General features: G+C 38.3%; 3 protein-coding genes across 7 annotated transcripts; 1 reads left to right on the top strand and 2 right to left on the bottom strand.

The window, feature by feature from the left end:
- Nucleotides 1-1814: 1814 nt before the first annotated feature.
- Nucleotides 1815-4275, bottom strand: LOC111267132 (uncharacterized). Of its 2 annotated transcripts, none has more exons than XM_022845159.1 (2): nt 3747-4275; nt 1815-3256 (listed from the first exon to the last, which is right to left on the bottom strand). In XM_022845159.1, the coding sequence occupies exon 2, from the start codon at nt 3207-3209 to the stop codon at nt 2283-2285; it is 927 nt and encodes a 308-aa protein (XP_022700894.1). In that variant the 5' UTR covers nt 3210-3256; nt 3747-4275; the 3' UTR covers nt 1815-2282. The 2 variants fall into 2 exon arrangements, with proteins under 2 accessions (XP_022700894.1, XP_022700895.1); XM_022845160.1 differs by lacking the exon at nt 3747-4275 and adding an exon at nt 3576-3740.
- Nucleotides 4276-4339: 64 nt separating this feature from the next.
- LOC111267131 (F-box/WD repeat-containing protein 9) lies at nt 4340-9186 on the top strand. 4 transcript variants are annotated; one of them, XM_022845153.2, is made up of 6 exons: nt 4340-4476; nt 6571-6972; nt 7305-7682; nt 7975-8052; nt 8294-8566; nt 8823-9186. In XM_022845153.2, exons 2-6 carry the CDS (start codon nt 6640-6642, stop codon nt 8898-8900), a joined length of 1140 nt encoding a protein of 379 aa, XP_022700888.1. In that variant the 5' UTR covers nt 4340-4476; nt 6571-6639; the 3' UTR covers nt 8901-9186. The 4 variants fall into 4 exon arrangements, with proteins under 4 accessions (XP_022700888.1, XP_022700891.1, XP_022700890.1 ...); XM_022845156.2 differs by lacking the exon at nt 4340-4476 and adding an exon at nt 4906-4986; XM_022845155.2 differs by lacking the exon at nt 4340-4476 and adding an exon at nt 5011-5092.
- Ns2 (nucleostemin 2) lies at nt 9173-12408 on the bottom strand. Its single transcript, XM_022845152.2, has 2 exons — nt 10305-12408; nt 9173-10033 (listed from the first exon to the last, which is right to left on the bottom strand). Exons 1-2 carry the CDS (start codon nt 12264-12266, stop codon nt 9356-9358), a joined length of 2640 nt encoding a protein of 879 aa, XP_022700887.1. The 5' UTR covers nt 12267-12408; the 3' UTR covers nt 9173-9355.
- Between the last annotated feature and the right edge of the window lie 261 nt (nt 12409-12669).

Below are 12669 nucleotides of genomic sequence, written 5' to 3'. Positions count from 1 at the left end.
ATATATAAAATCAATCGCAGTACATCTCGATTGGTGATCACTGCACGGTTTTAAAAGCCAAAGTTTATGTATATGATTTCTTTCATTGGCCCTGTATTCAACAAGTGATGGTTTATATATACCATTTGCACCGTCAAATCAAATACAGATACAAATCAGACCAAATATAGATATTTATAAATAAAACTTTTGCTGCATTTGTTTTAACTAAAAATATGTTCGTCCTTATTTGCAATGTGTTCCATTTGAGTTGAACGCTCTTCGATTTATGATTAAAAAAGCATATAAGAATATTTTTAGCGCATATATTGTCCGCACAGTAGTCAAAATTCGTAATTTTTAGAGAAATTTCATAGAATCGATCACCGAATGTATGTTTACACTGAATGTATCGATCCCATCACGTAAGCTTACAAATCCACTTTACAGCCGTTTTCTGATCTACCAACATCGTCTACAGTTTTTTCTTTGTCTCTATGTCAATAGTAAAGCCAAACAACGTAGTCAAAAGATTACAAACTGATACAAAGTATAAACGCACGTATTTAGATCATGACCAATTACTAAGAAAGCAAAAAAGGTTTTGTCTATTGATCAACAATTATTACATTGTCTTACTATTGATGAAGAAATGATAATAACAAATAAATTTTGACCTGCAGATCCAAATCGATTTTTAGTCTCCAAGATCATTTAAGTAATTTTCGCGTTTATTGTACTATTGTGATTGAAGCAGCAATTTTTAAAATGTATATCAAAGGTTTTATTGAACAAATTTTCCGCGCTAAATATTTAAAGACTAGAGCTGATGGCTTCCGTAATGGTGCAGTAGACAGCGTATTTTGTCCGCCAAACTTAAGGACATCTAGTAGTCTAGCTCCGAACCCAAACGTACACATGCCTCGTCTCGCATTGGAGTCCATCCGTTGAACGCTCTGTGAATCTCCATTGTGAGCAAAACCAGAAATCTAATAAAACCTTAGCGCACCTAGAGCAATAAATTTCATCGTAGAGTTACGTAATGGTATGCAAGTCAAGTTGTCCGATTAGGAGCTCTACTCTAGATCTAGATCAATTTAATGAATAAAATATTTTACATGGGAATGGATCCTCATACACCAAGAACAAATTAAAACGTAAGGAGCCTATTCTTCAAAAACATGCAAAATCTTTTAAAACCGACACGATCCTATGACAAACTAAAGTAATTTTGCCGTCTTCTAGGGCAACTTTTAGTAAACCTTGCAGTTGTGGTTTTATATATATATATATATATGAACCAATGAAATTACTTTTTCCATGAAGTATCGTGAACACTAAGATCGTCTCTGACTAATATGAAATAATATTAACCATCTAAATTTGCTGTCCTTTAGACAGCATTGGACTGATGATAAATGATCCATCTCACGACATTGGTTGCACCCTTAAACATGCAATTTATCAATTACACTTAATATCTATTTTTCTTAAATTAAAGTGTTCTATAGTACAATATAAACACATATGTATTGAGTAACTTTACCAGTACACTTGATGTGTTACATTATGCGGCAATGATTAGCAAATGTAATTTATTAATTTCTTTGTATTACTAACCTTTGAGATGGGTTTGCGCGACTCGTAACACAGGGCAAACACGATTTCATTAAATGACAAGAGGAATTTTCAGGTACGAAGGTCATACGAACTTTATAGGTGATTAGACCGACTTACAGCGTCAGTTGTTTTTCATATATGTGTGTAGCATAGTATTGCGTGGCCATAGATTTGACAATCATTTCGGAAATCCGCAAAAACGACAAGAACGTGACTTCAGTAGATTAACGCCAGTCATAAAACTTTTATTTACATAGTGCATTTTTTTGTTGTTTAATTGTCACATTATTCAAAAGATAAAATCATCTTGTCTTCGGCTGGTTAATTGTATCGTTTCAGAATTTGAAGGATCAGAAGTTCATCTTCGATGCATTAAATACTATGGTGTATATATTTAAATACGCTCGCGAGTGGGTTGCTCTATATGATTTCTGATAGACTAAATCACGCTATATCAATGATAAAAATATATTAAACTACAATTACAGTCTACTTAGTACTACAAAGAGTAGACAATATCTGTAATGCGTTACTTATGGACATAAATTCCGCGCTTATTAAATAAGGCAAAATTATAAAAGGTACGTAATTTTTAACTTCAACTTTCACATTGCTAGAAAGTAATACTATTTATTAGTTAATGTATGGAAATATTTACAACAACTTGAATTATCAAAACCGTATCACATATATTTAACAACAATTTTTGACCTTTCAATAACATCATCTCTGAAACAATCAATCTGAAGGACATGAGCACACCCTTTAGAGTCGTACCATACGCTTAATTTGACGTTATCGAGAGTTAGAAAGTGTATTCTATCAGAGCACTTCGACTTACGATATACGGATCGCAAATCCGATTTCAGCAGTTCTTCTATGGCTGGTAGCAAAGTGTCTTCATCGCTAAATCGTAGGCATCGCGGACACATCTCTTGGCTACACCTTTTATGAAAACTGTTTAAGGACTCACGTGCTTCCGCAGTGAGTACAACGTTGTTTAATTGTTTACTCTGCTCAGCGCGAGTAACCCATGTATCATAAGAGATAGGATGGTGCAGTAGGTCTGAAGGGCTATCATACGATTCAATAAAAGGCTTTACATCAAGCACTGGTGTACCATCAACAAGGTCAACTCCTGTTAGAGTTAAGGTATCACCACTCACTTCCTCCAGGTACGCTAAGGTAAGCCCAACGGGATTTGGTCGGTGGGGTGACCTTGTAGAAAAAACCCCTGTTGAACGGCCACCCATACGCGGCGGCCGTATCTTGGCCTTTGCTGATGATACCTGATTGAGGTGAAACCAAAAAATCAGCCATACATATCGAAATTCCTTAAGGCCCTGGAGGGAATGAGATGGATTGGAGAAGATGTCTCGAGAAATACGGAGTTCAGCACGCACCTGAGGACAAACTACTCCCTGACGTGGTGTGCCATTTTTGGTAGCATAGGCAGTGCGAATGTAACCTACCGGCCGACAAAACAGTAGCAAGTTCGATGAAACATTCATGTCAAGAACGGCATATGTTTTCGACTCTAGTGATGTCAGTTGACGGGACAGATCCGAAATACGTTTTAGAAGACAACGCCCCTCTGTAGGCGGTAACATATCAGATGGTACGGCATAGACTCTAGTGGAACTCAGCCCTCAAAATCCTTAAATAGTTGCAGAAAAATAAAGAATAACAAGAAAGCATATGGCGGAGAGTTAATTTACCTTTTTCACATTACTATTTATACGCTAACGTCCATGCAGGGCGGATTAATATTTAATGAAGGCTGGCACTACCCCAAAATAGGCGTTCAATAGTTTTTGGATTGTATTCAACTAAGAGCAAAATGCATGTAAACGAGAATTGACATATTTTAATCCTAAAATGTTCATATATTTATTAACAGTATGTTGGCACGTTATATGAGAATATTTATCATGCAAGTAATTTAGGTTGTTTCTAATCTCAAAAAATATGCATACATCTTTGAAAGATTGTACTGTTCTCCTTGACTGATAGAGATTCATGTTCGGTAAGGATGATATCGTTCTTTCTACTGTTTCATCATAAGACGCGGCAAGCTCTTCCAATAAAGTTGCAACGTTTTGGGAAATTTTCGCCTTGAATTTAAGCTTATTCAAATCACAACCTACCGGTTGCCGGTTATCGATGAAAGAAATCCACAACGAACACTTTAGTTGACTTTGTCGTCTGCTCGATACGTGATGCCACTGATAGCATAGTGAAGGTTTCCTCAGTCTTCATGAGATTTCATAACAGGCAATAAAAGCTCCCAATATTTAAAGCAATGACGACGATGCCGAATCGCAGAACACCGACTGCACTTGTTGATAAAGCTGACGCATAAGCTAGATCACAGATTCTAATTCATATAGTTATACAGACACAGAACTGTAGAATATAAGGTCTTCATTTTGCTAGGTCGCTAATTGAGCTCTTTGAAGGTACAGATAAGGCAAACGAGGTGAAAAAAAAAAAGAAACAATGTTGTCATAATTAATTAATTAGATTCGGAATCCAGGTGTATTTAGACTAAACAAACATTTTAGTCCTTCAACATGTAAAGTATTTGGGCCATATAGCAAGAGTGTATGTTAGGATTAAGAAAAAATCATGAAGCTCGGCTGTTTATTTCGATAGCAGTCCTCATTCCTGTTTAATAGATGACTTTATTATATTATCTTTTTATACAGATCACCAAATACTCCTTCTCGCCATCACTCGTTCAGCCAAGATGGCGGCTGCCATGGTTTGTTCGCCAGCTGATGCGAATCAGCCTGGGAAAGCGAGTCTAGACGCTGTAGTAACCCTAAATTGATTAAGGAGATATCGAGGACTTGCTTTGTGCTATCAAACGAACAAGTGAGTTTGAGAATATGTAAAATAATGTGAAACATGTGTACTAGCTAATACTATCTGTAAAGTTTTGTAATATCAACGCGCTTAAATAGAGACAGTTCAGATTGTGATTTTAAAGAAAAAGTCCGACACCCAAACAACTTTTTAAAAGCAGCTGATCGTATGTTCGGATGCTGAGAAGGTGCCACTGACCCACTTTAGAGGGCTACGGGGATCATCGTCTGTTAGAAGGGCATAATAGTTTTCCCAGTTAGAATTGCAAATAAAAACCTATATTATCGGTTCTTAAAGGACTTTCTCCTTCCTTTTTAGTCTGTAGGCTAGAGTTACAATTTAAACACGTTAAAGACAATGCAAAGAAATCCTACAGTCGTTGTACATAGGTAGCCTTGAATCATGTTTACATTAACCATAGCTTTACGACAAAGTGCGCAGATGACATATCATCGTGTTGTTGAAGATAATACAGCTGCCGTATAAACAAATGCTTTACCAGAATTGTTCGGCTACAAAGTTAAGCGTGGATAGTAATCATGCACACACAGATACTCCTTTTTCTGAACGTTAACAATTATAACTTGTGGAGGTGTTTACGGTACAAGTTTTAACAAATTAGCTGGTAAAATGTATTTACTTTTAGTACCCAACTACCATGCGCATACGCTTTAATATGTATATTAGATAGCCGCAGGAAAACCGTACAGGGTAAAATCACGCATGCTAAGTCTCCCTTATGGGGTCAGTCATCATGTGTAATAGAGTCGAATACAAGCAGTTGATGATGACTGGTCCATGTTTGGCACCCGTAGCGGTAAAAATGGTAGCCATTATGTTTTCTGGGTACTGTGTTTGGCCTCCAAACTGAACCAAGTAAGTGCATATGGAATACTTTGATTAATTTATGACAATCTGTGTTACAGACCAATGTGCTCATCAAAAGGTTACTGCAATCCTACTGAACTGATTAACGTAAATCTTCAATCTCTTAACAAGAACTGACTTTAGTAGATGTGTTTTTATTCTGCACCCCAGAGCTAGCCATATGAGAAGAATGTAATGCGTTTAGAACTTGGATAAACTTATGTGTACCGTTAAGAACAAGCTATATATTTCAAATGAAAGGTTTTTGCGCGGCCTGAGTTCACAAAACAAATCAGCTACTATACAGAGCAAGGGAACACGGCACTCACAGTGCTTCCGACTTATGTTTCCTTGAAAGTTTTTGTAAACTAATAATTATTAGGAGTTAATTGATTTTATTCGCCTATGTGTAAATACTATTTATAAACTTGCGCTCTAGTTGTAGTCTTTGTTGCCAGAGCATTATTGATTTAATTCATGATCCAATTAAACATAGCTTCGAGCAGATGGTTTTTTCTTACACAAACGCAGCCTATAGCCGATGGCTTATTCCTACTCTTGGGATCATTTATGTACAACAACCTTTCAAAGTAGGCAGCTGACATCCTTCAATTAAACCCAGTAGAATAGTTCTGTTGTGAATACCTAATGTTAGGCTTATCATGTCTTGATGAATAATCGTTGCCGTACAACTAATAACTCTTGACGGCAGTAGCGAAACATTGATGTTGCTAAAATAACGTTATTGAAATCGTTAGTGTCATTAGTACTAGGTTAGCTTAGAAAATGGCGTGATATATTTTTTTTTATCGTGGATGATATACCAATAAAAATATGTTCTTCCATAGTGTGCACATTTACTCTGCAATTTTCACAACTGCCCAGCCGCTTGACAATTGGGTAGTATAGCTCAAATGTGTAAATGATATATAATTAGCCATTTGTGGGGCTTAGATGTAATATCTATACTGAGTAGAGTAAGTGCCAACAGATTTCTCTCATAATCAGTAATCTCTCATAATCATCAGTAAAGTTCATATATATATATAAAATGCTACATTTTTAATTATGTTAATTATAATACGGTAATTATGCTTTTACGTTGTACTAAATATAGAATAATTACAAACTAACAGGCATTTGAATACACGCATGCGTTTTTTGTGACCTGCTTGTCGTATCCCGCAAAACTGAATGGTTTTCGAGATAAGAACTTTTTTTTTTGTTATTTTCCAGCATCAGAACTAAAAGACATTGGATACAGGCCTATTACCCGGAAAGCGTTCTGTCATCAGCTGGTACCAAATGGCATCTTCGAACTGCTCCCTGGAATCTCTACCTAATGAAATCCTTTGGCATATTTTATCGTTTTTAAAGCCAGGCTTTATTGCGGAAGTATTACCGCAAGTTTCTCCTAGTTTTCGTGCACTCGTGGAAGATCAGTCTCTCTGGCGGCGCAGATTATATTCTCGTTGGCCGGCACAGCATCCAACACCACCGGACGATTGGGTTGAATGTTGCCGCCAAAGAGAAGAACACTGGGATGCATTTCGAGGATGGGAAGACGAGGGCGCTCTGAAACATATTCGAAAGGACGATGCCCATATTGCGGCTGTAGACGCACTGAAATTTATTCAGGTGGATAATAATAATTTTTTTTTTTTATATTCACAGTTATTATTGGTATGGCACAATAGGTAGACAATTAGGATTGAGAAGACAGAGATATGTCGGTTGTTCGAAAAAGTAAATAAAGGGTCCAAGTAAATATGAAAACCACTTTATAGTTGAAATAGCTTCTATTTTAATTGAGAGCCGCTTACTTTCTCTAACTCTCTTTCCCACCATATGTTTAGAGTACTTCATCTTAGGTTTATTACAAAATCCACTTGTTTTCCACTCAATGTCATTTCTTAGATTAAATTATAATGGATGAAAATATAAGAAAAATGGGAATGGCGTGATTGCAGAATGGTTCCCTGTGTGTATCCGGAGGTCGAGATCATCAGCTGCGAGTATGGAAAATCGATGAAGAAGAGGTATCTCTTCACAAAAACTTCTCATGTGCTCACGAAGCGTGGATATGGTCCGTCGAGCAGTTAAATGATAACACACTTGTGTCTGGCTCGTTTGATCAAACCGTGAAGACATGGGACCTAGAGAAGCAGGATCCTGTAGACACGTTTAAGCTACCTGCAGCGGTGCTTTCAGTTGCTATTCAAGAGAGTCTATTGGCTTGTGGAACCATTGGTCATAAGGTGCACCTTAGGGATGTTCGAACCAAAGACGACGCCAAAGTCTTTGAGTATCATAAACATTTTGTGCTTACTTTGGCCATGGATGATAAAGTAAGTCATCGTCAATGAATCTTTATCATAAACTGAACTGGTGTATTGAATCTATGTCAATTAGGATCATGTCTACGGAAGTAATGAAGTATCACGTCTGATGTTGTGAGGAGACCTGGAACTATTGAATTAAATATTAAGCGAACGCATATTCTTAATAATGATTTTGTACATGATGGCGTAAGTGCATTCTGTTTTGGCAACAGTCTCGGACGAATAGCGCCGAAATTATTAGCTGATGTTTAGTGTATGCCAAAATCTTTTACCTGTGGTCATTTTCTCATGACTTTAGGCGATTATTTCTGGAAGCAAGGACGGCACGATGGCGATTTTCGACATCCGAGCGGAAAAGGTTTCGCAAGTTATTAAGGTAGTGTGTCTTCAGCTGTATGTATGAAGGAAGATGACTTTTTAATCGTTCTGTGCCGATGGACAATATGAAGCAGGACTAAAATAAAACTATTCTCAATATGCAGACAATAAATTGCATTGCATAGCTCTACTGCGTGTAATATAGTCAGTTCTCTAATTTATCAACTTGCAAACAAAATATAATTAACACTTCATTCACTTGATGGTTACCATCATCATGCTGAGTATTTCGATTCCAGATGAAGGGATACCCGACTGCGATATCACACGGCGACGGCCAAACTTGGGTGGGAACCTCGCGCGGCTACGTTGCATGTATTGACACACGATCATTGCCTGAATCTGCCCAATTAGCAATGCAACGACGAGTTAGCGATAAAAGTGTTAGAAGTGTGGCGCATTCGTGGGGTAGTATTCTTTTGGCAGCTGGAGATGATCGACTTTTGCTGCTCGAACCGACCAAGGCTGCAGCATCAATTACACGGCAAACCATTAAAGGAGGTATTACAAAGGTGTGTTGCGATTTGCAACATAGGCAATATGATGTCTTTAAACAAGATTTTTGCCTATTTTAGGTAAAGCATTGTTCGTATGCATCATCCTGTGTAGATCATCTATTTTTCTTTTATTTGTAATTTTTAAAGTTTTCACTAAATACTGTATTATTGACTTTGAATACTAAATTCAACATGCAGAGAAGTTAGAAATACTAACTCTATTCGTAAATGATCTCACAATTATTTTATATGAACATTTACTGCGTTTCAGGCTTCAATGCATAACCGAACTATCTGCGCGGCTGGAGCCTCTGGAGAACTGCTAGTGTGGGTCCCTCAGAAGGCTTAATCTTAAATTTACTAATTTTTCCATGTGCAATCGTTGCAGTATCGGATAGCTAATTACTTTGTTTTTATGCGAAGGTTTATTTGGGAGGGGTGCAGCTATAGCTGCGAAAACACCCGGTGTAAATAATGTGCATATCGTTCCACATCAAAGCACGATATAGCTTTCTAGAAATGCATTAACTGACTTGTACAAAAATATCCAAGACTCGCGTAGTTATAGCGCTTGTATTTTTAATACGTTATTATTGGAAGGCAATAAAGAACAAATCTAAGTTATTTCAAAATAACGTTATAGTTTTTATTATAACACTTAGGTTTGTTGTCTACCAGACGGGTAAACTGCTGACAAATGTATCGCATCATCATCAATAACAACATGCTTGACATAGCATTTACTATGTAATGTCACCGTATCATAATTTTTATCAATCGTATCATTATAGTATTTACTTTTTTTTATCTTCCGTTTCCAGTCTTCTTCTTTGCGTGCCCTCGGTAGGCTAGCTCTGGATTTACTGTTTTTACTCGGTCTCTATTACGATTCTTTACATTTGCTGTTTTGTAGTAATGTATACCGATTCTTCTAATTTTCTCGGCATTATACTGCGCTCTTTTGGCTTTGCCTGTCAATTTTGGTACCGGTCGGCCTGCTTCGTTGTTTGATTCTTCCTCGGACTCTGTAGTAGCCCGTTCCTGACGCCTCTTCTTCTTTGCAACTGCGGTTTCACGTTCCAGCTTATTCATTATCATCTCTGTGACAGCGAAACCTCGAGTTCTGCGATTGACCGCCTGCTTCTGTCGGCCGCTCCGTTTGCCGTCAGCACTAACAATGCCATCTGCTGGCATTTTTTCCACTTTCCAATTTTTCACCGGATCCTCTTTTTGCCCATAATCAAAGTTGTCCTCGCTTTCGCCCTCGTCAAGCATCCACTTATGTTTTTCGTATGTTCTTTTGATTTTTTTCATGGCATGCTCACTAGAAGTAGATGCGAGATTTGGGCAAGTAGAGTCAAGCTGCTTATTATCCATAGTAGATTCCTGGAAAACTGTTTGTCTTTCTAATGCAACATCTGCTATGCTTCTTTGCGATGTAGGAGACGACCTTTTTAATTTTCTGTTTGGCAAATTGTCAATCTGTAATAGTTAAAGTAAGCGCAACATTACTCTTAATTAGCAATCCCATCCAACTAATTTAGCACTTTTGTAATGAGTAAATCAGAGGCTAGTATGAAAACGCAAAGAGATTATAGAAGCCGCAAACTACGCTTATACTTGAAATTAAAAAAATACTTATAACAATTATTAGTTGCCTTAAGTGGTCCAAAGGACTTGGTTTTGGAGGTTGGCCTTTTAAAAAAAGCTTTAGCAAAAATATGGATTGTCAACCACGCAATCGGAGACTTACAGTCACAAATTCAGCACCGAGGTCGTGCTTTGCTGTCCTTTTCAAACTCTCAGGTGCCTGTTGCTCTTGTCGTTCGAACGGCTCCCAGGAATTGTGTGCTTTTGCACAGTCTCGTTTCTTCAGTGCTTCTTCCTTCTCGAGCTTTTCTTCAGCTGACAACAGGGTTTTGGTGATTTCCATTGGTGTCATTCTAAGGCCCATTTTTTTCGCCAGCCAACGAGCCTGATACACAGATACCTTTTTGTTAGCCCCCGGAGGCTTCTTGGTGCCAGTAACCCCGATGGTACGTTTCACTTTCTCCTTATCCAGTGTATTTTGAGATGTGACGTGTGCGTGATCATTTTCAATGACATGGGCATTCGTCATACTATCGTCCACATCACCGTTCTCCTCGTTCTCGTCATCAGTTTCGCCTTCAATTGGCTTTAAAGTCTCGATATCTTCCTCGGCAAATTCATTCGCTACTTCGATTTTGTTGAAATCCTGGTTAACTGCTGGCTTTAACTTGTTTTTTTGCTCTGCTTTCTCCTTCTTCTTGATGATGTGAGCATTTTCTAACATGGGACATTGTTCTAGGGTTGGAGGTCTTACGAAGTATGGTAGCTTTCCTCGCTGGAAATCGTTCAGTACCATTTTGGCAACCGTATTTATATCTGGTTCGCCCTTCTTCAGAAGCTTACCGTAACGACGTGCTACCTTTTCCAGGAAATCGACAGGGTTTGACCAGTCTTCTATCTGGTAGGTCTTCTTCAAATAATCGTATTTCACACGATTGAGCACCTCGGGAATGTGATCCTCGGGGTCCTTAATGTTCTCTACTCGCACAACTCCTTTGAGAACAATTTGAGTGTCCGTATCACCTTGAGGATAAACTACACCAGGGCAATCAATGAGATATATTCTCCTCATTAAAGTTACATACTGCCACACTTTCGTCTCCCCTGCGATTGGCGCCGTATTGCACACCTTCTTTGCTTTTAGGGCGTTGATAATCGAACTCTTTCCAACGTTTGGATAGCCAATTAATCCGACAGATATCTGTTTCTTATCTATGTGAAGCTTGCTGAATTGCCGCAGCAAGTTAATGAGAGCTCCCTTACCAAATGGATTTCGCATTGATGCATGGAAAGCCATCGTAGGAAACTCTGCGCTAAGAATAGTAACCCAACGTTGTGTCAGCCAAACTGGAATAAGATCACATTTATTAAGAACAAACACAAGATGCTTGTGTGCTTTTTCTTTGCGAATGAAATTCTCAATAAATTTAGATCTAGTCCCCATAGGATCTCGGGCATCGAGCACCTGTATAACAACATCTGACGAATCAATTACTTTATATAGCTCGTTCCAGATCCTTTTGGACTGGCCTTTAAGCATTATACTTTCTTTGGCTTCATTTCGTACGCCACCATCATCTAAGCAAAGATCCTTGTCGTCTTCTGCTTTGTATTTTTCCTCACGATTTTCTGCCAATTTTCTAAGTTCGTTGAGATCGACTACATTAAGGAAAGGTTTTTTTCGTTGAGCTTTGGGTCCAAACGTCTGGTCAAAAGGCGCAGTGTCAAGAATATGAACCTTTTTGTTTTTTGCACTCTCATTAAGGAGGGTTACCGGTAACTTAGTTTGTTTCATAACAACCTGGTACGGGTCTTTCATTACCCTACCTAGCGCGTCTTGGAATTTTTGTAGTGCCGTTTGCGTAATGACTTTAGTATTGCCGAACCATTTCTGATTGGGAGCAATCCTAGACACAGTCCCGCTACTAACCCAACCCTGATACGGGGCTGCTTTGACAATTTTTCCTTTGCGAGTTCGAATCGGTTTTTGGTTCTTGTACATTAGCAAACGACGAATAGTAGCTCTGTCTCTCATATTCAAGTTCTTGCGTTCGCGGTCGGGGTTCATCGAATGACTGGATTTGTCAATGCCCCTCCGGCGGACAACCTTGTGATCTTTTCCCATGTTAGCGATTACACTGTACAGTCGCAAACACTACACTAATAAAGTCATTAATAATACTATCAACATATAATTCATGCAGAACACCACATTGACGAAACTTGTTCCGATTGCTTGCAAGCTTCGAATCCCTCAGTTCCACGTGCCGCCAGATCAAAATATGCTTAAGGGCCTTCCCATGATAACTCTTTGGAAAAATGCATGGCATTGTTTTCTGTATATCAAAGTTTTCCCCACCAAAATATACAACATAGATAATATATGCCAGAGAGCTAACTGCTTTCTTCGAGAAAGACACCAGTAATACCATTATACGATATATTGCCGTACGAGCTGAGGAATCCCTGGTGTTATGCAATCGTTCAATCCGACATGGCCGCCCCCAGTATTTGCGGGACCCATCTCT

Source organism: Varroa jacobsoni, unplaced genomic scaffold (genome assembly GCF_002532875.2).
Source record: "Varroa jacobsoni isolate VJ856 unplaced genomic scaffold, vjacob_1.0 scaffold_1151, whole genome shotgun sequence".
In the NCBI taxonomy this organism is placed as follows: Eukaryota; Metazoa; Arthropoda; class Arachnida; order Mesostigmata; family Varroidae; genus Varroa; species Varroa jacobsoni.
This window is presented reverse-complemented; position numbering and strand designations above follow the sequence as displayed.